At 42.1% G+C, this 21,450-nt stretch overlaps 1 protein-coding gene across 2 annotated transcripts in view; it reads left to right on the top strand.

Moving 5' to 3' along the window:
- Positions 1 to 21,450, top strand: part of f11r.1 (F11 receptor, tandem duplicate 1) — a 59,244-nt gene that overhangs the window by 13,617 nt on the left and 24,177 nt on the right. The window contains exons 4-7 of one of the 2 annotated variants that reach the window (XM_067438838.1): positions 2,093 to 2,233; positions 2,361 to 2,563; positions 2,785 to 2,887; positions 4,437 to 4,686. The exons of the other annotated variant lie outside the window; for it this stretch is intronic. Coding sequence (XP_067294939.1) covers positions 2,093 to 2,233; positions 2,361 to 2,563; positions 2,785 to 2,887; positions 4,437 to 4,651 — 662 coding nt within the window. The 3' untranslated portion in view covers positions 4,652 to 4,686. Of the gene's footprint in view, positions 1 to 2,092; positions 2,234 to 2,360; positions 2,564 to 2,784; positions 2,888 to 4,436; positions 4,687 to 21,450 lie in introns of those variants that run through there. 2 annotated transcript variants of the gene reach the window in all.

The raw sequence follows: 21,450 nt of genomic DNA, 5'->3' as shown, positions 1-21,450 counted from the left end.
ATGGAAAAAGTATGGAACCAGTTAATTTGAAGAGCATTGACAATATCGTTTTATATAATTCGTTTCGTAATTGTGAAAATACAAATATAAAAAGACCTTTAGATAAATACTAAAGTCAACTCGGTCAACATGAAACAAAGGACACTGAAGATTTGACAGGCATTGACAATATTTTTTTATATAATTAGTTTAATAATTGTGTTAATACAAAGAAGGTGGGAGTATAGCCTTATTTATGAACACGGCTGGATAAGTCTTTGAGAAAAATGTATAAAAATAAAACACTTGGCTAGTTTTATCTATAGTCACCAAACACAGAAAGAATAAAAATGTAAAATGAATGTACTTTTTGTATTTTTTTTTATCAATATATTGGTTTTCTTTAACATTTTGTATTTGAAGATTAATTCTTAAAACTAAAATACTAACATAAAAAAAACACATTTGAGTTTCTTTTTCAAATAATTTTCTCCGACCATTTAGATTTTATTATTATTTTTTGTTTAAAATCTTGTTCAATGTTCATGTTTTTCTAGTCTGGTGGGGACTTCAACCTGAATGCACACAGACTCATGGGGACTCGTGTCACTGTAGGGACCTAAATTGAGGTCCCAATGGGTACAAAAACTTATAAATCACACAGAATGAGTTCTTTTGAGAATGTAAATTTAATTTTTTGTTTCAAACCTTGTTCAATCGGAATCAGTCTATGCCTCTCTCTTTCTGTCTGTCCTTACCCCCCCCCCCCCACTCTCTCAGGCTCACTCTGTGTGTGTGTGTGTGCGTGTGTGTGTGCGTGAGTGTGTGTGTGTGTGGTGGGGGGGGGTCTCTCTCACTCTGTGTGTGTGTGTGTGTGTGTGTGTGTGTGTGTGTGTGTGTGTGTGTGTGTGTGTGTGTGTGTGTGTGTGTGTGTGTGTGTGTGTGTGTGCGTGAGTGTGTGTGTGGGTGGTGGGTCTCTCTCACTCTGTGTGTGTGTGTGTGTGTGTGTGTGTGTGTGTGTGTGTGTGTGTGTGTGTGTGTGTGTGTGTGTGTGTGTGTGTGTGTGTGTCACCTTGTCTCTTGATTGTCATAATTTAACGCTTTTATATCATAGGCTATCACAAATAGCTATCACTTTGATGTGAAAAATAAGTTAAAAAAAACACACAAAATATAACATATCTTTAAAAAATATACAGGCCTTCTGGACTTACAAAATTGTGCATGTATATTACTCTTACCTGACACTGATATTAAAATCATTTTTGTGGATTCTGTGATTTAGATTTATTTATTTATTTATATTTTTAAAAATATTGAATGCCACACATATTAAAATAAAAACATGCATGCTTTTTACTGCATAAGACTGGTGAACAAACAGAAGCTACGGTAGGTCAAAAACACAAAGAGAAGTGTAAGGATAATACAACTTCAGCATTTGGACAGTGTTCTGCACTCATTTTGAAATTGACATTTGACATCATCTGACATAAAATTAGTGAATAAAATGTAATTGATCTCATAGATGTGACTGTTGTGGTTCCTGGTCATAGCAGCACCAGTTTCTGCAGTTAATGAGGTGAATTCAAATGACTTTGACATAGTCCTTTTATTTTTTCCCATATTAAATGCCTATTGGCCTTCTGCGCACAGTTAAGCTGATGCCACCGGGGTGGCGGTGCCCCCGGCTTGGGCCCGTCATCGCTGCTCGCAGCTTTAATATGCCATTGAAATACATACGGGTGAGGGGTTCGAATGCTGGTCGCCATGTTGCCCCTCCATCTTGAAAGTAAATTAGCCAAAGAGGGACCATACCCATAAATTCAAGCTTCGCCTTTCGCGTTTTAACACTCGATCGCACCGTGTCGAATGTGAAGAGGGGAATTGCCATGTTAATTTTGGACTAAATCGGCCACCGTAGGATTTAAAACGAAATCAGAATTGAGAGGAACAGAAACTATTATTCCCTGGATGGTCATATACCTTTTCACCACTAGATGGGGGAACATATCAGACAGTGTAGCTTTAAAGTGTGTAGATGTGTGTCTTATTAAAATGAGAATTGGGAAAATATTTAAAATTGTGCATCAGTCTTTTTTTCTTTCCACAGCTGAATATGAAGGACGTGTCACTGTGTATAATGGCGGACTGAGATTCGACAAGGTAACACGAGCAGACACTGGAGACTATGACTGTGAGGTGTCTGGAAATGGTGGATATGATGAGAAGACCATCAAACTCACAGTCCTTGGTAAATTTGAGTAGAGGTTTGATTATACAAGATGTTTTGTTGGACATGGTTGGTGGAGTGAACAGATTATTGCTTTGATTAAATAATATAAAGCACAAAAACAGTCTTGTAATTCCCTCCACTCCAGTGCCTCCTACCAAGCCCGTTTCCAGAATTCCTTCATCGGTCACAACAGGCAGTAACGTCCTTCTGACCTGCTTCGACAATGTTGGCTCCCCCCCACCCACCTATAAGTGGTACAAAGACAACACTCCACTTCCTGATGATCCTAGCAAGTTCCCCGCTTTTAAAAACCTTACCTACAAGATGAACGCTTTCAGTGGTAACCTGGTGAGTGTTGATCTATATTTTTTTAGAAAATACAAAATGCCATAAATAATATTCTCATCAGATGATTGAAGCTCTTTCATCAAAACATTCAGTACTCAACATTGCTACAGTTAAAATGTAAATTATACCATGATACCATGTATCATGCAAATTTATACCATGTAAATTTAATGTAAGGTAATTCATACATGTAAAATAATTTTTGGTCTGTATGTGATCAGGAGTTCCCGAGTGTGTCTAAGCTGGATACCGGTTCATATTTCTGTGAGGCCTCTAATGGAGAGGGTGCCCCTCAGCGTGGCGATGCAGTGCAGATGGAAGTCCGTAAGTAACATTGTCATTGCTTTCAAATAATAACTGAGTGCCAGTTACAGAACTTTAGAATAGGGGTCATCAGATGATGTTCTCTCAATTTAAATAAATGAATATCTTATTTTTTTAAATCAAATTATTCAGTTTACGTCAGTTGTTACTGCACTATAAGAGCTCTCTCTCGCGCACGCGGATGATCTGAAAACACCAATAAACAAGTAAGCTGCATTTTTTTTAGCAATCTCCATTTGAAATGTTCTGCTTAAAGTGTCATTCAGTCTACATTATAGACTTGTCTTTTTTCGTCAACGATATTGCAAGTTTATATAATGTTAGTCACAATGTAGGCTACGCAGTGACTGTGATGTACTCTTAATACAAGCATGCAAAAACATCATAGGCCTACTTCAGTTCTCAAAAATTAAAAATATAACTTATATTTTTACAAAATGAATAGCCTACTTCAGTTCTCAAAAATATAAATATATAACTTATATTTTTACAAAATGAATAGCCTTGTCAAATGACTGTCGTTTTAACCTATATGGTGGAAAAGGTGACATTTGCTTGAAGGATCGAGTAAACAATCTGTTAGCAACGTATCTTCGGTTGTATTTTGTAATACAAAATAATATTAACCTTTGTCATTAGACACACTATTTAGTTTTGTATGGTACTTGGAGTTTCCTATTGTTACTGTAAGCATCTTGCGTCATCTAGACAATGCTGTCTCTATAAGAAACTTTCAATTTAATCAGAAATTGTTTAAACAGTCAATGAGTGGATAAATCACTACTTACTGTTTGCCGGAATACAGTTGCCACTTTCTTCAGTTTAAGACGCTGAGTGAAGCTTGCTTGAAATGGGCAGAACAAACAAACAATTTTGAAATAAATTGTTGTGGTATCCGATTATAATAAACCTCAACCATGACTGTTGACATATGAAAAGTCCAGACGTCTCCTGCACAGCCTGAACATGACATGTGTCATGAGAGCCGTTCCTCTCTGCTATCCTCCAGTGTCTTTTTTACCTGCAGTCCCAGTTACCGTCAGTTCTGCCTGACAATGCACATGTTTGGACAGATGCAAATGTTGGGGGCATGCATATAAATGATCCTTAACACTTGCATCATGGTTAGGTTTATGTTGAGAAGCACTTATTTTTCCCTGGTGTTTTTGATTCACAAGATTTACATATGAAGGAGTAGGCAATGGTGTTTAAGACTCACAGTATGTGATGTCCATGTACTGAACTCTTATTATTTCACTATGCCAACTTGCCAAGGTTAATTAAAGTTTTCATTCTAGGGCACCTTTAAACATCTTATTGTTTTAATTTTGAGTAACTAAATCCTCACCATGTTAATAGCCATAAAAGCTGGAATGTAAGCAGAATTGTTCTTCTGAAATTTGTGCTTTTTTTTCAGTAGCCCAGAAAGCAGTTTAAAATGAAATTGCCTCTATTTTAGATAGTCCTCATCTCTGTTTTGACTGTGTACCAACTTGTTACATATTTGTCAATAAACTAATAAACTGCTAATTTTGTTTTTGTTATACAGTTGATGTAGACAGCAGCCAAGTGCCAGCTGCAAAAGGAACCTTGAGCACGGAGACACACAATGTGCCAAGCCAGATCACCATGAACCACATGCTGGAAAAAATGTATGGTGTATTCACCTTGCAAGAGGTGAAACTAAAACTAGAGATACAAAAGCTGGAATTAGAAATAACCAAGTTGAAACTGGAACTGCAAAAACGCGGACATGAAGTTTAGAGCATCAAGAATTTATTTCACGTAATGATTTCTGATAAATATAAATATAAATATATATATATTTTTAATAATATATAATGTAATTTAATTTAAACTGATGAACTAGAATAATCTAGTATTATTAATTTTGTTCTATGTTCAATGTATTCAACCACATTTTGCATACCTATAAAACATTTAAACTAGTCATTGTTTTTTTTTGTTTAAGGTAATCAGTATGTTTTCTACAATCATTTGTCAAACAACTCCAGATCACAGGTCTTCCTCCAGGTCTAAGAGTGCAAGACTGTTAAAAGAAGATCTTTACCTTAAAGCATTTGAATATTCAGAATCAGTAAATGTAAAATCCAGAAGTCTAAATTACAGTCGGATTGTTTTTAATACTTACCATCAGTGCCGTTTCTAGGCATAGGCAAACTAGGCGGTCGCCTAAGGCGCCAACAGCTGGGGGGCGCCAGTGAGCCCCCGCTCCAACAAGATTTTTTAGTTAATTCATATATTTTATTATTCATATTTCGTACTTTTCCTATTACAAGGCATTATAATTAGTTGCGATTATTGGAGTGAAGTCGCCATGGTGATAGTGGCTGCTGTAATGAAATGAGATCATGTAGAGGGCGGCAGGGAACGTCGTCATCCGTGGCGTTGTAACGCTTGTGTCCGAGTAAAAAAAGCGCATAGCTCACTTTATGTAACTGGAGTGGATGAAAACACGGAGGCGATTAACATCAAACAGATCGCACTTTATTCCCCGCTGAACTCTCATTACAAACTCCCTTTCCGTCCACAGCATTACTTAATAAAACAAAATAACTGACTGTTAGCAACAGAAAACAGTAAATAATCCCCACACATGGGAGCTCAAGACTCAGTGCGCACATACACAAAATGCAGACTTCGTTTGCAGGGAGCGCGCGCAACTCTTAAAGGGGCCACACTATATTTCTACTCGTTACAGCGTGCTTTAGTTTCATCATCATGATAAGGTCAAAGCCATCAGGGGCTCAGTATCGTAAAAAGAAAAAAGAGGAAATATAACAAAGAAAGCGAAATATATTTATTTATATATACAGGTATGTTAGTCTACTTATTGGTTACTTGTTCTCTACTAAGCTGGTCTCTCTATCATAACGTTGAGCAAAATATTACACTGAATATTAGTACTGGACGGACCACACGCCATGCTCATTTCAGGTGCAGAACATTATAGCAGTTCATTTGAATTTTTAACAAAACATTACATCAGAGATAGCTGTTTAGTGTAAATTCATCAAGTAGGCTAATACTGTCATAACCATGGGCCTTTTTTATGAACTTATGCCCCCCCCCCCCCCCCCCCCCCCCCAAAAAAAAAAATGTGATTAACCTTTAAAACATATGAAACTGGCACGAGGCTTCAGCTACGGCTTCGTCCCGTCTTTTAGTCTTTGTGTCAGTGTGTTCTTCAATCCCCAGCGGCGCCGAGTGACATGGTTTTCAAGCTATTGTTATCTAATTTTTTGGCCTTCAGAACATCTTAAAATACACATATGTAGATCATAGAAATCAAAATTTTCTCTGGGGAGCATGTGTCTGAACCCCCCTAACATTTCTGATCTCAGTGATAATAAACCTGACTACAGTATTGGATTAATGCATACAATATGCCCATGAAATACGGAAGTCATATTTGCTTTATAAGTTATAGTTAAAAAAAAAACTAGTGTGTGTGTGTGTGTGTGTGTGTGGTGGTGGTGGGGGGGGGGGTGCAACATATGAATCTTGCCTAGGGTGCCAGAAAGGCTAGAAACGGCCCTGCTTACCATGCCATATTGTGTAGAAAAATGCATTCTGAGCTCCCCATGGATTTGTTTAGGCTTGTGTTGGGCTATATTAAGTTTGCTTGAATCCTAATGTGTCTCCAAATGATTGCTTTAATTGCATTTACAAAAACTGTTATGGATAAAAACTATACTGTTGTTATGAACTCTTTTGTCTACCAGTTTATCATTGTAACTTTTGCCCCAACATAAAATTATTGTGTTTGGCATGTAAACAACTGTGAAGCTGGATTCAGACTGCTAAAAGAAGAAACGTGACTCCAATTGCTTATATATTGTTAACTCATTTGTTAAATATGTGAAGGGGATTTTTCATATAAATCTAATCAGAATCAGCCACGGCAACTGCAGGAACCTATGGTGAGGCGGCTGAGAGGAACGAGCCAATGGGGGGCGTTCCAAAAGCCCGCCGAAAAAAGGTGCTTATATTTGCATACAGGAGGCTATATAAAGCCCTAATTTCGCCATAGGTGTCAGTTTTTTAGATCGACTGAAGCGATACCTGAGAAGCATAAACACGGCACGGAACGTAATACTCGTTCCTCTCTCTCAGGGAACCGAGGTTACGAAAGTAACCGAGTACGTTCCCTTTCGAGAGAGGTTCCTCGTATTACGTATGGGAACACAATGTAAAGCGCCGTGTGTGCTGACTGACCCAGTATGGCCAAAGCACATGTAATAAACCCCCGAGACACCGAAGAGGCGGCTATAAGGGGGATGAAGAACCGGAAGAGTCGGTTCGTTTGAACGGCTGATCGGACATAGTCGGATCTTATGATAAATGAAAAGTGCTTAAGGACTGATGTGTACAGGCCAAAACTAAAGGCAATCTGTTTACCAAGGTCAAGATAGAGCCTAGATGGAGAGCAGCCCTGCTTGTAGAGCTGGAACCTCCAATTTATAGAATCTGATAAAAGTGGACGGAGAGGCCCAGCCTGCCGCCGCACAGATATCTTCCAAAGAAATGCCACACGACCAAGCCCAAGATGAGGCCATGCCTCTAGTGGAGTGGGCTTTAACGCCTATAGGGCAAGTCAGGTTTTTAGACTCATATGCCAGCGAGATCGAGCGTCCACTATCCAGTTTAAGAGTCTTTGCTTCGTGACAGCACAACCTTTAGTGCGGCCACCGAAGCAGACAAACAGTTGGTCCGACTGCCTGAAGGGGGAGGAGCGCTCCAGATACAGTCTCAAAGCTCTGACAGGGCAGAGTAGATTCGCGTCCTGTTCACCCTGAGATGCGGGTAAAGGAAGCAGAGTAATAACCTGTGCTCTAAAAGGGGTAGAAAGCACTTTGGGTATAAAACCATGTCTCGGTTTAAGAACAACTTTGGAGTTGTTGGGCCCGAACTCGAGACGAGACAGGACGGACTCACTGAGAGTGCGTGTAAGTCACTCACACGTTTAACAGAGGCCAGAGCCAGCAGAAACGCGGTTTTGAGTGATAGAAGCTTTATGGTCGCGGTATGGAGAGGCTCGAAGGGGGGACCCTTCATGGCGTCTAGAACCACCGCGAGGTCCCAAATAGGAACTGAGGGGGGGCGAGGGGGGTTCAATCTCCTGGCCCCTTTAAGAAAACGTACAATGAGCTCACTTTTCCCTAGTGAATGTCCCGCGACCTGAGCGTGGTTAGCTGCTATGGCGGCGACATAAACTTTGAGCGTGGAGGGGGAACGACCCGCGTCCAGTAGCTCTTGGAGAAAAGCGAGCACTTCTGTTGTTTCGCATGAGTGTGCGTCGATATTTCGGACGGCACACCAGTTAGAAAACACTGACCACTTCAGAGTATAGAGCCGCCTCGTCGAGGGGGCTCTAGCTTCCGCTATAGTGTTCATAACTCTGTCAGAGAGGTTTCCCGATACCAGTTGATGGGCCATACGTGGAGGGCCCATAGTTCGGGACTGGGATGCCAGATCCCCCCCTTCGCCTGCGTGAGGAGGTCTTTCCTCAGCGGAATGGGCCATGGGGCTGTGTCTGACAGCTGGATCAGATCGGAGAACCACGTTCGGTTCCTCCAGAGCGGGGCTATTAAAAGCACCGCGGATGCTGTCTCCCTGATTTTCTTGATGGTTTGTGGTAGCATCGCGATCGGGGGGAAAGCATATAGCGGGAGGCTGGGCCAGACATGGGCCAGGGCATCCCTGCGTTTGGAGAAAAATATTGGGCAGTGAGTGTTGTCTTCCCTCAGGGAGCTCAGGTTGTGCTCTGCCCATAAAAGGAGATGCTTCGCCATGCGGTGAAGGGAATATGATCTCAGGCCGCCCTGGCGATTTATGTACGCTACCACCGACATGTTGTCTGAACGAACCAAGACGTGGTGGTTCTTTATATGTGGAAGGAAAGCTCTCCGCGATAAGGCGACCGCTTTCATCTCTAGACAGTTTATGTGCAGCCGCTTTTCTGTTTCTGCCCACAGGCCAGAGATCGGCTTGCCCTCGTGCAGGGCTCCCCACCCCCGAGTGGAGGCATCTGTCGAGACCACTTTCAACTTCGTAACCGTGCCCATAAGCACGCCCCTCCGATACCACTCTGTCCTCGTCCAAGGAGCCAAAGTTTTGACAACGCTGTGGCTCACTTTGACGGGAAAACGGCCCCATTTCCATGCATAAGGAGGGACACGGGCGCGTAGCCAACGCTGGAGGGGGCGCATGTGTAGCAGTCCCAGCCTGAGCACTGACGATGCCGAGGCCATAAGGCCGAGCATTCTCTGAAAGTGTTTCAGGGGAACGCGAGTTCCGGCTTTGAATGAAGTCGCCATGTTCTGGACGGATAGCGTGTCGTTAGCTGCGCGTTCATGAGTCTCGAGTCTAGAACAATGCCCAGAAAAGATATCTTTTGAGTGGGTGACATCGAGCTCTTGGCGATATTGATCCTGAGACCCAAACAGTCTAAATGGTTGAGGAGCCAGGATCTGTGTGTTAGTAGTTCTGCTCGAGACTGGGCTATCACTAGCCAGTCGTCGAGGTAGTTGAGCACCCGCATCCCTTTCAGCCTGAGCGGGGCTAATGCCGCGTCCATACATTTCGTAAACGTGCGGGGCGCCAGGGATAAGCCGAATGGCAGGACCGTGTACTGATAAGCCTGCCCCTCGAAGGCGAATCTCAAGAATGGCCTGTGGTGGGGGGCTACCTGAACGTGAAAGTACGCATCTTTCAGATCTATCGTGAAAAACCAGTCCCCAGGGCGAATGTGCGTGAGGATCTGTTTCACCGTTAGCATTTTGAAAGAGCGAGTCATTAGAGCTTTGTTCAAATGCCTTAGATCTAGGATGGGCCTGAGCTCTCCGTCCTTCTTCGGAACGAGAAAGTATCGGCTGTAGAAGCCCGACTCGCTTTTGGAAGGGGGAACGGGCTCCACCGCTCCCTTCTCTACCAGTTTCAAAATCTCGGTGCGAAGTACGTGACTGACGCTGCTTCTCACCGAGGTCTCGACCACGGCGCGAAAGCGCGGGGGCCTGCGAACGAACTGTAGCGAGTAGCCCCTTTTTACTATGTTCACAACCCAATTTGATACCCCGGGCATGGCTTGCCAGGCCTGCGCCCGACACGATAGCGGCTGGAGCCGGCGCGGATAAGGGTCGCCTACTAGAGGGAACTCGGTAGCGCTGCCATTTTGTGCTTGAGACATAGAGGGGGTAGTGCTTATGTGTGGCGGCGTGCACTGTGGAGTGGGCGCCGGGACATTTATAGCATGGGTGGGAGGGGTGAATGAGTGTAGGAGTGCAGACTGATGTGTGGGCACATTTACTACAGAGAAAAAGCTCTTTTTGAGATTTATTTGGGTCGCCGTGATAACGGCGTTTGTGTGCAGGCGAGTGCGTTTGACAACGGGCTCGTTGGCTGCTAAACTGAGGTCGGCAGTCACCTGGGTGCAGGGAACTGGGAGACTGGGAGGGAGAGATGGGGGTCCGGCCGAGGCGAGACCTGACCATCTCCTTTTTATCCCTGCGGCTAGGACGGCTTCGGAGGCTCAGGGTTCAACACAAGCCTGGGTCGAGGTCCCCGGCGTTCAGGCCGACTGCTGCGGTTCGTGGAGCGGGAACGTTGGCGCGGTCCAGAAGAGGAGCGAGGCCGGGAAGGTGGCTCTGCCGGCTTAGCGGGTTGAGAAGGCGGGGGTCTACCTCGAGAGCGTCCCTGGCCTGAAGACGAGCTGGAGCGCTTAGGCAGGAAATGCCTCATAGCCTGCGAAGCCTTTTGCGCTTCGGTGAAACGCTCCGCGAAGCCCACGACTGACGGGCCGAAGAGACCGGTAGTGGAGATGGGGGCGTCCAAGAAGGAGGCTTTATCCGCGTCCTTCATCTCGGTCAAATTCAGCCAAAGGTACCTCTCTAAGACCGTCAGGTTAGCCATATTTTTCCCAATGGCTTGTGCAGTGGCTTTAGTGGCGCGAAGGGCCAAGTCCGTCGCGCTGCGAAGGTCCTTCAAAACCTCGGAGTCGGGGACAGACTCATCCAAGGAACGGAGAAGTCTGGCCTGGAACACCTGAAGGACAGCCATGGTGTGAAGGGCCGCGGAAGCCTGGCCAGCGGAGGCATATGCCCGGCCAGCGAGAGCAGAAGTGGTGCGGCAGGGCTTGGACGGGTGCTGAGCCCTGGACTGCCATCCTCTGGAGGAGGAGGGCGGGCAGAGGTGCGCGGCGACAGCCTCCTCGAGGGGGGGAAGAGACTCATAGCCTTTTTCCTTAGCGCCGTCGACGATGGAGAGCGCTGGGGAAAAGGCGGATCTAGCGCGAGCAGAGTAGGGCGACTTCCACGACTTCGTAAGCTCATCGTGTACCTCAGGGAAGAAAGGCGCGGGCTTCTGAGGAGAAGAGAGGCGGCGGCTTTCCAGGAACCACTCGTCCAATCTGCTGCGCGTCGGCTCATCGGGCTGGGACCACTCGAGCCCGAGGTCTTCCACGGCCCTAGAGAGCACGCGGATGAGTTCCGCGTCGACATTAGATTTGGCGCTCGTGGCGGTCTGCGTCGAAGCGGGGGGCTCCGAGACAGAAGCTGACCACTCGCTACCAGAAGCGGCTGTGGAGAGGCTGTCCTCATCATCCTCTGGCAATGGGCCACCGAAGGAAACCGAACAGGCCGCTGCATGAGAGGGACGCTGTTCCTCCTGGGTGAAGGTGACCGGCGATGGCGAGGCACGCGGGGAGTCATCCGGCGTGCAGTCGCCAGACCGTTCCGGCAGTCTCTGGTCGCGGCATTTCTTGCGGCGCGGCCCAGCGGCAGGAGGAGGGACCTGGTCGAAGGTGGCAAGGCGAGCCCGAAGGGTCTGCAGCGCCATCTCATCGCACTCGGGGCAGCCGCCCTGAGAGAGCGCGAGCTGCGCGTGGTCCCGTCCAAGGCATGCCACACAAATGACGTGGCGGTCGCCGCCAAGGAGAGGAGCTCTGCAAGAGCCGCAGGAAATGCGAGGCATTTGAAACAACGCCCCGCGCTCTTTTAGGAGAAGAGAAGTAAAAAGGATACGATCGCCGGATGGCGTAGCTGGAACGGCAGAGAAGGCGGAGAGGGAGTCCGTCGTCCTCAGCTGCAGGTTCCGCTGGTGCCTTTTCGACGGCGGTTGCTTCTTCCGGAGGTCAGCGAAGGTATCGCTGAAGGAGATAAAATCTGACACCTATGGCGAAATTAGGGCTTTATATAGCCTCCTGTATGCAAATATAAGCACCTTTTTTCGGCGGGCTTTTGGAACGCCCCCCATTGGCTCGTTCCTCTCAGCCGCCTCACCATAGGTTCCTGCAGTTGCCGTGGCCCGGCCAATCAGAGCGCTCCTCGCGCTGGGCTATGGCCGTTCAGCGGCACTGCGCTTTACATGGATACCTTTATTAAAGTTTTGCTTCATATTCTCGAGAAAAGGAGTTTTTCCCATACGTAATACGAGGAACCTCTCTCGAAAGGGAACCGGTTAGCTCTTGCATACTGCCTGCGTCAATAGGTCCGAGCCGCGCGGAAAACGCGTGCATGCTTCAAATAGAAGAGTCGCCTATTTTTCACGCGACACGCGAGCGTGTTGGAAGCGTTTCTAGGCAAAACAGCATAGGAAAAGGAGTTTATATGCCATTTTGACACGAATACATATTAATAAATGACATTTTCATGTGTGAAAGTCTTTAGGTTAACATAAATGCAGATATAGGCCTACTTGTAATAACAAAAAACAACATAATTATCGATTTTGAAATATTAAACCTGTCAATACAGAACGAAATATTCTGTAGCCTATTTTGCCGTCAATGCCATATATGTATGGTCAATAGGCTACTGCCGACGTTGTCTTTGCTGTATCAATAGGCAATATATTTATATTTAACATTAAGTATAGGGCTTCCCAGCAGCAGAGGCGCCGCGTCAGACACGCTTCTGGTGTGCAAAGGCAGAGAAAACACCAGACAGCCGCCCCGCGGCTGACACGCAGCAGAAACGCCACGCTTGCAGTGTGTCTCCGGCCTATGACATGTCGCTATACATACAGTCACCTGAGCATGGCGCTGCTGGGATCATATTTCATAAATAACGAATCATTAATAGCATATTTCATTAATAACGCATCAGAATATGCTGTAAGGCAGGATTTCGTTTGAGAATGAATTGACCTCCATATGTGCTCGGTTTTGATCATATTTGAAATAATAAATTAATCGATCTTTGGCTAATGTTACAAATTCTAATAAATATGTAAGACATGTTAAATGCCTCAAATGATAAATATGTACACTGGCACTTATAGCTTACTATATTTATTTGACAAGAACCTCTTTCTCCATTCCCTGACTGTTAATTCTATATTATAGCCTATTCTGTTCCATAGCACACATGTACATACAAATTTGTCTATTTGTGTGTATTATGCATATGTGTATTTCACTCATTCATTTATTTTTATTCTCTACAGGGAGTGCAGAATTATTAGGCAAGTTGTATTTTTGAGGATTAATTTTATTATTGAACAACAACCATGTTCTCAATGAACACAAAAAACTCATTAATATCAAAGCTGACTATTTTTGGACGTTTTAGTTTTAGCTATTTTGGGGGATATCTGTGTGTGCAGGTGACTATTACTGTGCATAATTATTAGGCAACTTAACAAAAAACAAATTTATACCCATTTCAATTATTTATTTTTACCAGTGAAACCAATATAACATCTCAACATTCACAAATATACATTTCTGACATTCAAAAACCAAACAAAAACAAATCAGTGACCAATATAGCCACCTTTCTTTGCAAGGACACTCAAAAGCCTGCCATCCATGGATTCTGTCAGTGTTTTGATCTGTTCACCATCAACATTGCGTGCAGGAGCAGCCACAGCCTCCCAGACACTGTTCAGAGAGGTGTACTGTTTTCCCTCCTTGTAAATCGCACATTTGATGATGGACCACAGGCTCTCAATGGGGTTTAGATCAGGTGAACAAGGAGGCCATATCACTAGATTTTCTTCTTTTATACCCTTTCTTACCAGCCACGCTGTGGAGTACTTGGACGCGTGTGATGGAGCATTGTCCTGCATGAAAATCATGTTTATCTTGAAGGATGCAGACTTCTTCCTGTACCACTGCTTGAAGAAGGTGTCTTCCAGAAACTGGCGGTAGGACTGGGAGTTGAGCTTGACTCCATCCCGAAAAGGCCCCACAAGCTCATCTTTGATGATACCAGCCCAAACAAGTACTCCACCTCCACCTTGCTGGCGTCTGAGTTGGACTGGAGCTCTCTGCCCTTTACCAATCCAGCCACGGGCCCATCCATCTGGCCCATCAAGACTCACTCTCATTTCATCAGTCCATAAAACCTTAGAAAAATCAGTCTTGAGATATTTCTTGGCCCAGTCTTGACGTTTCAGCTTGTGTCTTGTTCAGTGGTGGACTTTCTGCCTTTCTTACCTTGGCCATGTCTCTGAGTATTGCACACCTTGTGCTTTTGGGCACTCCAGTGATGTTGCAGCTCTGAAATATGGCCAAACTGGTGGCAAGTGGCATCTTGGCAGCTGCACGCTTGACTTTTCTCAGTTCACGGGCAGTTATTTTGCGCCTTGGTTTTTCCACACGCTTCTTGCGACCCTGTTGACTATTTTGAATGACATGCTTGATTGTTCGATGATCACGCTTCAGAAGCTTGGCTATTTTAAGACTGCTGCATCCCTCTGCAATATATCTCACTATTTTTGACTTTTCTGAGCCTGTCAAGTCCTTCTTTTGACCCATTTTGCCAAAGAAAGGAAGTTGCCTAATAATTATGCACACCTGATATAGGGTGTTGATGTCATTAGACCACACCCCTTCTCATTACAGAGATGCACATCACCTAATATGCTTAATTGGTAGTAGGCTTTCCAGCCTATACAGCTTGGAGTAAGACAACATGCATAACGAGGATGATGTGGTCAAAATACTCATTTGCCTAATAATTCTGCACTCCCTGTATTGTGTAGCTACTGGGGTATACTGGAAACTTCTGTCACTAAGACAGATTTCTTGTGTGTGCAAAAATGGCAATAAAGCTCCTATATTTATTATTTCTGAATCTGGTGTCACATGCGCCATTTATTGAAACAGTATCATTTGATCTTTTTAACGTTTAATGAAAACTGCTGCCCGATCACAACACGTCAGTGCTCTGTCGGTAGGCTACATACAGTCACCTGAGGGTGGCGGTATTCTGGGATCATATTTCATTAATAACACATCATATGCTGTAATGCAGGATTTTGAGAATAGAAAATAAATGCAAAGGGGTATTCTGGTTTAATTTGTCACGTGGGCCTTTTATTAATACATATAAGATTATTATTTACAGGAGTAGGCTTTTAATGAAAACTGCTCCATCTCAACCTCATATTTCTGTTGCAATTGTTCGGCAGCAGAATTCACTGTTTCTCTGTCAGGTTCAACACCATTCAACCGCGCGCGTTGTGTGTGTGTGTGCGCGCGCGCGTGCGCGCACATGCACCAATAACCATGACATTGAGGTTTGAACTGAAGTGGTAACAGAGCCTTTTACAATTAATTTATTATTTCAAATGTGATCAAAACCGATCACATATGGAGGTCAATACAATTCATTCTCAAACGAAATCCTGCCTTACAGCATATTCTGATGCGTTATTAATGAAATATGCTATTAATGATTCGTTATTTATGAAATATGATCCCAGCAGCGCCACACTCAGGTGACTGTATGTATAACGACATGTCAAAGGCCCAACTGGACGTGTCAACACACTCGTTCTCTAAGGAAATCGTGAATTACAGCACATTCTGAGGGTGATGTTCTGGGGATTATATTTCCATAATAACACATCAGAATATGAACGTTATCACCTCACATCCGTTCTGTTTCAGTGCCAAAGCTTGCATTTAAAATCCCCTCAAGAGCGCGTTTGCTCAGAGAAATTAATGCCACTCAGGTAATAAGACAATCATTCCATCATTATCAGCTAAAACTACAGTTAAAATACTTATTATAATGTGTTCACGACACAACTCGTGTTGGGACGCGGCAGATCAATGACTTTATAACTCGCATATGCGACTTTATATCTCAGAATTCTGACTTTATATCACGCAATTGCGACATTATATCACGCAATTGCGACATTATATATCAGAATTCTGACTTTATATCTCGCAATTGCGACTTTATATCTCAGAATTCTGACTTTATATCACGCAATTGCGACTTTATATCTCAGAATTCTGACTTTATAACTCACAATTGCGACTTTATATCTCAGAATTCTGACTTTATATCACGCAATTGCGACTTTATATCTCAGAATTCTGACTTTATAACTCGCAATTGCGACTTTATATCTCAGAATTCTGACTTTATATCAAGCAATTGCGACTTTATATCTCAGAATTCTGACTTTATATCACGCAATTGCGACTTTATATCTCAGCATTCTGACTTTATAACTCACAATTGTGAGAAAAAAAGCGGTGCCGAGCAGAGCCCTTGTCAGAAGCAGAGGTGTGTGTGTGTGTGTGTGTGTGTGTGTGTGTGTGTGTGTGTGTGTAAATCTGAGCCTCATTGGTCTGTCAGCAGTGACAGACCAATGAGGCTCAGATTTAGTCAGAATGCGTCAATGTCAAAATATTTAAGAAAACCAATCAAATTAGAGTAGGTGGGCTTTATGTTCACACAGAAACTGAGTGCTGAGGCCATGAGCGCGAATTTTAGCAGCGCAACTCGACAACGTAAAGTGAGAGAAATGAAATGTTAAACAATAGACAAAAATATTCAGGCAAATGAATAATCATTTGTCTAATTTTCGTCATTTTGAGTTAAAAATATGCCTATGTAGCCTAGGCCTAATTAACGAACAAGAAATATTAACAAAGCCATTTTCATCAGATTAGGTATATTGATAATGAATGTGTATATATTGTAAATTAACATAATTTCATTTGTAACCTTCAGTAAATAAAATAAAAAATCTCAGTTTTTTCCAGTATTGGGCATATTAGTAATGAATGTGTTTATATAGCCTAGTGAATTAATTTAATAAACTTAAAGTTTAATAAACAGTAAATTAACATGTTTCATAAATATTATTCATAAAACATAAATATAATTTCCTTTTATACATTTTCAAATATAAAATACTATTTATACTATTGCTTGGCTCTTGTAATATGTAACTAGTGAACTAGTGATTCAGATATCAAGAATCTCTGTGAGTGATGACATCATTGTTGTTATCAAGAATTCACTTTTGTACAAGTGAACATGTAATCCCTGATATCAAAAAACATTACTAGTAAAAATTCCATATCTAATGTCAAGAATTCTCATTGTAAATAGTGAACATTTAATTATTGATATTAAAAATGCATAAACTGTGAATGAATAAAAGCTAAAATGGCTTGCCATAGCATGCTACTGTGTTTTATATAATGCATATTAAAGCAATATTTGATTTATGGTTGTTATTATTTACTGAGTGATGTGCATCCATATTGACCAGTATGTCCAGCTAATTAACATTTTAAATTCAATGTAGCCTATAAATCAATAGCCAATAAATGTAAAATTGTCAATACACTGCTTTCTATCTTGCATAATTGTGCAGTAGTTTAGAGTTGTAACTTAGCATTGACTAAGACTATAATCATTATCTTGTTTTAAACGTATAGAGCCTATGTGCCCTTATGATGAGGAGGAGGACCATCACGCCCATATAATGTTCTGTTGGTCAGATATTTCTGCTGGAAAATGTATGTTTCATTTCGTGCACACGCATATGAACGCATGTTTACAGTGTAAGACTGAAAAAACTAGTATATGCCGAAATGTCTGAATGAAGAACAAGGACTCTCTGAGAAAATAAAGGAAATTAACATCTGAACTGTCCCTCACACACCACTGGAGACGCAAGTCTCACCTCACTATCAGCTAATCTACATCTTTCCCTATATACCCCGTCTCCCCCAATTCCTTCCCTGTCTCATGCTGAGATCACCTGAAAATACACACAAAATCTCTATATTACAATGTCAATCCACACGATACAGTATTATATGTGTTTGATATCGTTTGAAATGTCTCAGTGCGACTGGTACAAATATCTCAACTCCACAGAAGTTAACCAAAAGATAATCAATGTTTTAAGAGTTTAAAGATATCTTGTCTTAGTTTGGTGGGTGTGGCTTTCAGCCATTTGGCCTTTACATCAATACAAGTCTTGATCAATGCAAATTCCCATTGTGCACTCGTGTTTACATTTGAAAGAGTTTGTGCATTTGTTTCTGGGTATTTAAGGAAATGTTGCAAACAGCTCAGGGCTTGACACTTTAAACCGGTCAGCCCGTAATGCGGGATGTCTCAAGATAGCCAGCATTATGTAGTTTTCAGAAGTCAGGTATATATTTCATTCTTTACTTCAGAGTATTTGGTGTTATATATGGATTACCTTTGAATTGACTATGTAATTGGCTTTATACATTTACCTGACTGTTAAATAAATTGTTACATTTTGATTGATTCTGACTTGCTCTGGAATTATTCAGGTTGGGTATAATTTCAACAAAGGGTTACGGAATAATTAAATGTGTACTTAAACTATTAAAAATGAATGACCAAATAACCAATTGGCATTCAAACCTAAATTCTAAATTATAATTAAATGGAGTCAAATAACGAGGAATTGGAATAAAATCCCCTTTTCCCCGCTGAAAAGACGAACGCGCAGCGACCTTCACCCGCCGATCGTTAGCCTCCATTGGGACGATTTGGGCGGCCTTAAGGCGGGCGTACACTGTGCGAATTCGGACACTCGGAAGGTCGTGAGATATTGCAGACGCTACGAGTCATTTAATTTGATCATCGCATCAAATCAGCTGGTACACGGCACGACTGTTTGCACCGCGAGCCGGCCGCGATCACACGAGTTTTCATGTAACACAGACACCGGAGCTTTCAATGTTGCTGCTATAGCTTCACATACAAAAAATAAAGAACAAAGGTGTGAAAATGATTTGTTGAAAAGCAGAGAAAAGCCATTCCTTTAAACCGAAACAACCAGAGGGAGAGAGAAGAGTGCACGTGAGAGAGAGAAAGTGTGTGTGTGTGTGTGTGTGTGTGTGTGTGTGTGTGAACGCAGTATGTGGCAGCTAGAGGTGGGCAGATCGATACTAATATCGATAATATCGATACCAACGTTGGTATCGGTATTGATCGATACCAACGTGAAAATATCGATACTAAAGTTTCAGTTTCTCTCGTTTTGCGACCTGGCCGTGTTTGTCAAAATGCTGCTGCTGTCACAGAGCAGAGGAAGCTCTCAAGAGAGAGTGCTGCTCGTGCTCGACACTGCTTTCCTCCCCCTCTCCTGTTTTGTACCGTTGTCATGACAAATCCTCACGTGACTCACCACTAGCGCTACCACCAGCAGTCAGGCGCGCGCGCCGCTCAGCCGCGCATTTTAATTTTCAGCATATCGTATTACAAGGAGAATTTGTTTTACATTTTTTATATTTATTGTGAAGTAAAACGTTGTGACTTTGTTTATTTAAGAAAAAATCCTGAAAAGAAGTGCCCTAAAGAGGAGAAACATTTTTTGTTAACATGCTACTTGAAAAGAGAATTTGTTTTTACATTTTTTATATTTGTGAAGTAATCATTTTGTAACTTTGTTTGTTTAAATAAAACAGAAGTAACCAAAAGGTGTTTCTGAACAAAAGCTTTTGTAGTACTGATTAATAACCCAAAATGCAAATCACAAAAACAAATTAAAAGTCATGAAAATTAATTTAGATTTAGGTTGAAGACGCATCCACCTTAATTATTAAAAAGTATCGGTATTGGTATTGGTATCGGTATCGGCGATACTGACCCTGTATTTACTTGGTATCGGATCGATACCAAATCTAGCGGTATCGCACACCTCTAGTGGCAGCCACTGAGCCAGGGGCGTAGCCATCTTTTCAGAAGTGAGGGGGACAGAAATGTCGTAATACCATTTTTTTTTTTTTTTTGGACCAATATAATTTATCGCATCTCTTGCTTTTAATTGGGCAAGATATCAAATACACTGCTGAACAATAACCAATAATTAATATCTATAATATTATTCTCCTATTCTCCTTTTTTTGTGTGCCAATTTTATGATTGGTTTATATACTACAAACACTTCTGCATTAAGACTCCATAGATTTTATGCAATGTAAAAAAATACATATATTCTGATGTAACTCATCTGTTCTCTATGTGAATATATAGTAAAGTGTGATTTATTCCTGTGATCAAAGCTGAATTTATCATCATTACTCCAGTCTTCAGTGATCCTTCACTAATCATTCCCATATGAGGATCTGATGATCAACACACATTTATGATTATTATCATTTGTGCTGCTCATGGTGATGCTTAATTTTCTAAACATTTGTGGTAAAATTAAAAAAGAGAGAAATTAATACTTTTATTGATCAGACATGCATTAAATTGATCACAAGTGATATTTTTAATATTACAAATTAGATAATTTATTTAATAAATGCAAATAAATGCTGTCCATTGAACTTTCTATTCATTAAAGAATCCTGAAAAATAACATGTAGGCTATCATGGTTTCCACAACATTTTGGGAACTGTTTTTAACACAGATAATAATCATAAATGTTTCTTGATTATGAAATCCTCATCTGAGAATGATTAGTGAAGGATCATGTGACACTGAAGACTGGAGTAATGATGATAAATTCAGCTTTGATCACAGGAATAAATAACTATATATTCACATAAGGAAGAAAAGCGGTTTTAATTTGTAATAATGTTCAAAATATTACTGTTTTAACTATTTTCGATTACATAAATGCAGCCGTGGTGAGCAGAATACTAAACATTAAAAAAGCTGCATTATTCATATGATACTTTATTGTCAATAAATAGCCTACATTGAGATGACTTAAAAACACACATAAAACATATATTGTCGCAATCGTCTGATTGTCGTCGTCACGTTTCATCACTCATAACGATTGTTTTCCTTCAGCTGCAGCTCCAGCGTGACTGGGTATTACGAATCCACTTTTGGACTTTCTATGAGAGCGCCCTCCTCATATTAAGATTCGGAAAAAATTACAGGTCATGCATAGATAATTTTTAGTCTCTGAATTTAAATCTTGATGTATTCACATTGGTTTCTATGTAAATACACTTGCCCCTGACCTCAAGAAGCGCGCTATCAACCGAGTTTAGAGAAGGCTTTCGTTAGCGTCACTGTTAACTTGTCCGACCCCGCACAGGGTAACACCGGTTCGAATCCCGCTCGGAGCGGGTCGACTAGGATCGGTGAGACCCAGTAAAAGTGCGGGGGACGAAAATACATTTTATTAAAAGTGAGGGGGACACGTCCCCCGCGTAATCTACGCCCATGGCTACAGCTATTATTGCTACACAGCTAAATTACTCGTGGCTACAAATGATTAAGAGGTGGTACGATTCAAATCTAAGATTGATACACAGAATGATAGTGATGTTGTTACT

The sequence above is a fragment of the Pseudorasbora parva genome, chromosome 3, assembly GCF_024679245.1.
Source record: "Pseudorasbora parva isolate DD20220531a chromosome 3, ASM2467924v1, whole genome shotgun sequence".
Taxonomy (NCBI): Eukaryota; Metazoa; Chordata; class Actinopteri; order Cypriniformes; family Gobionidae; genus Pseudorasbora; species Pseudorasbora parva.
The sequence above is the reverse complement of the archived record's forward strand: the minus strand, read 5'-3'. Positions and strand labels throughout refer to the sequence as shown.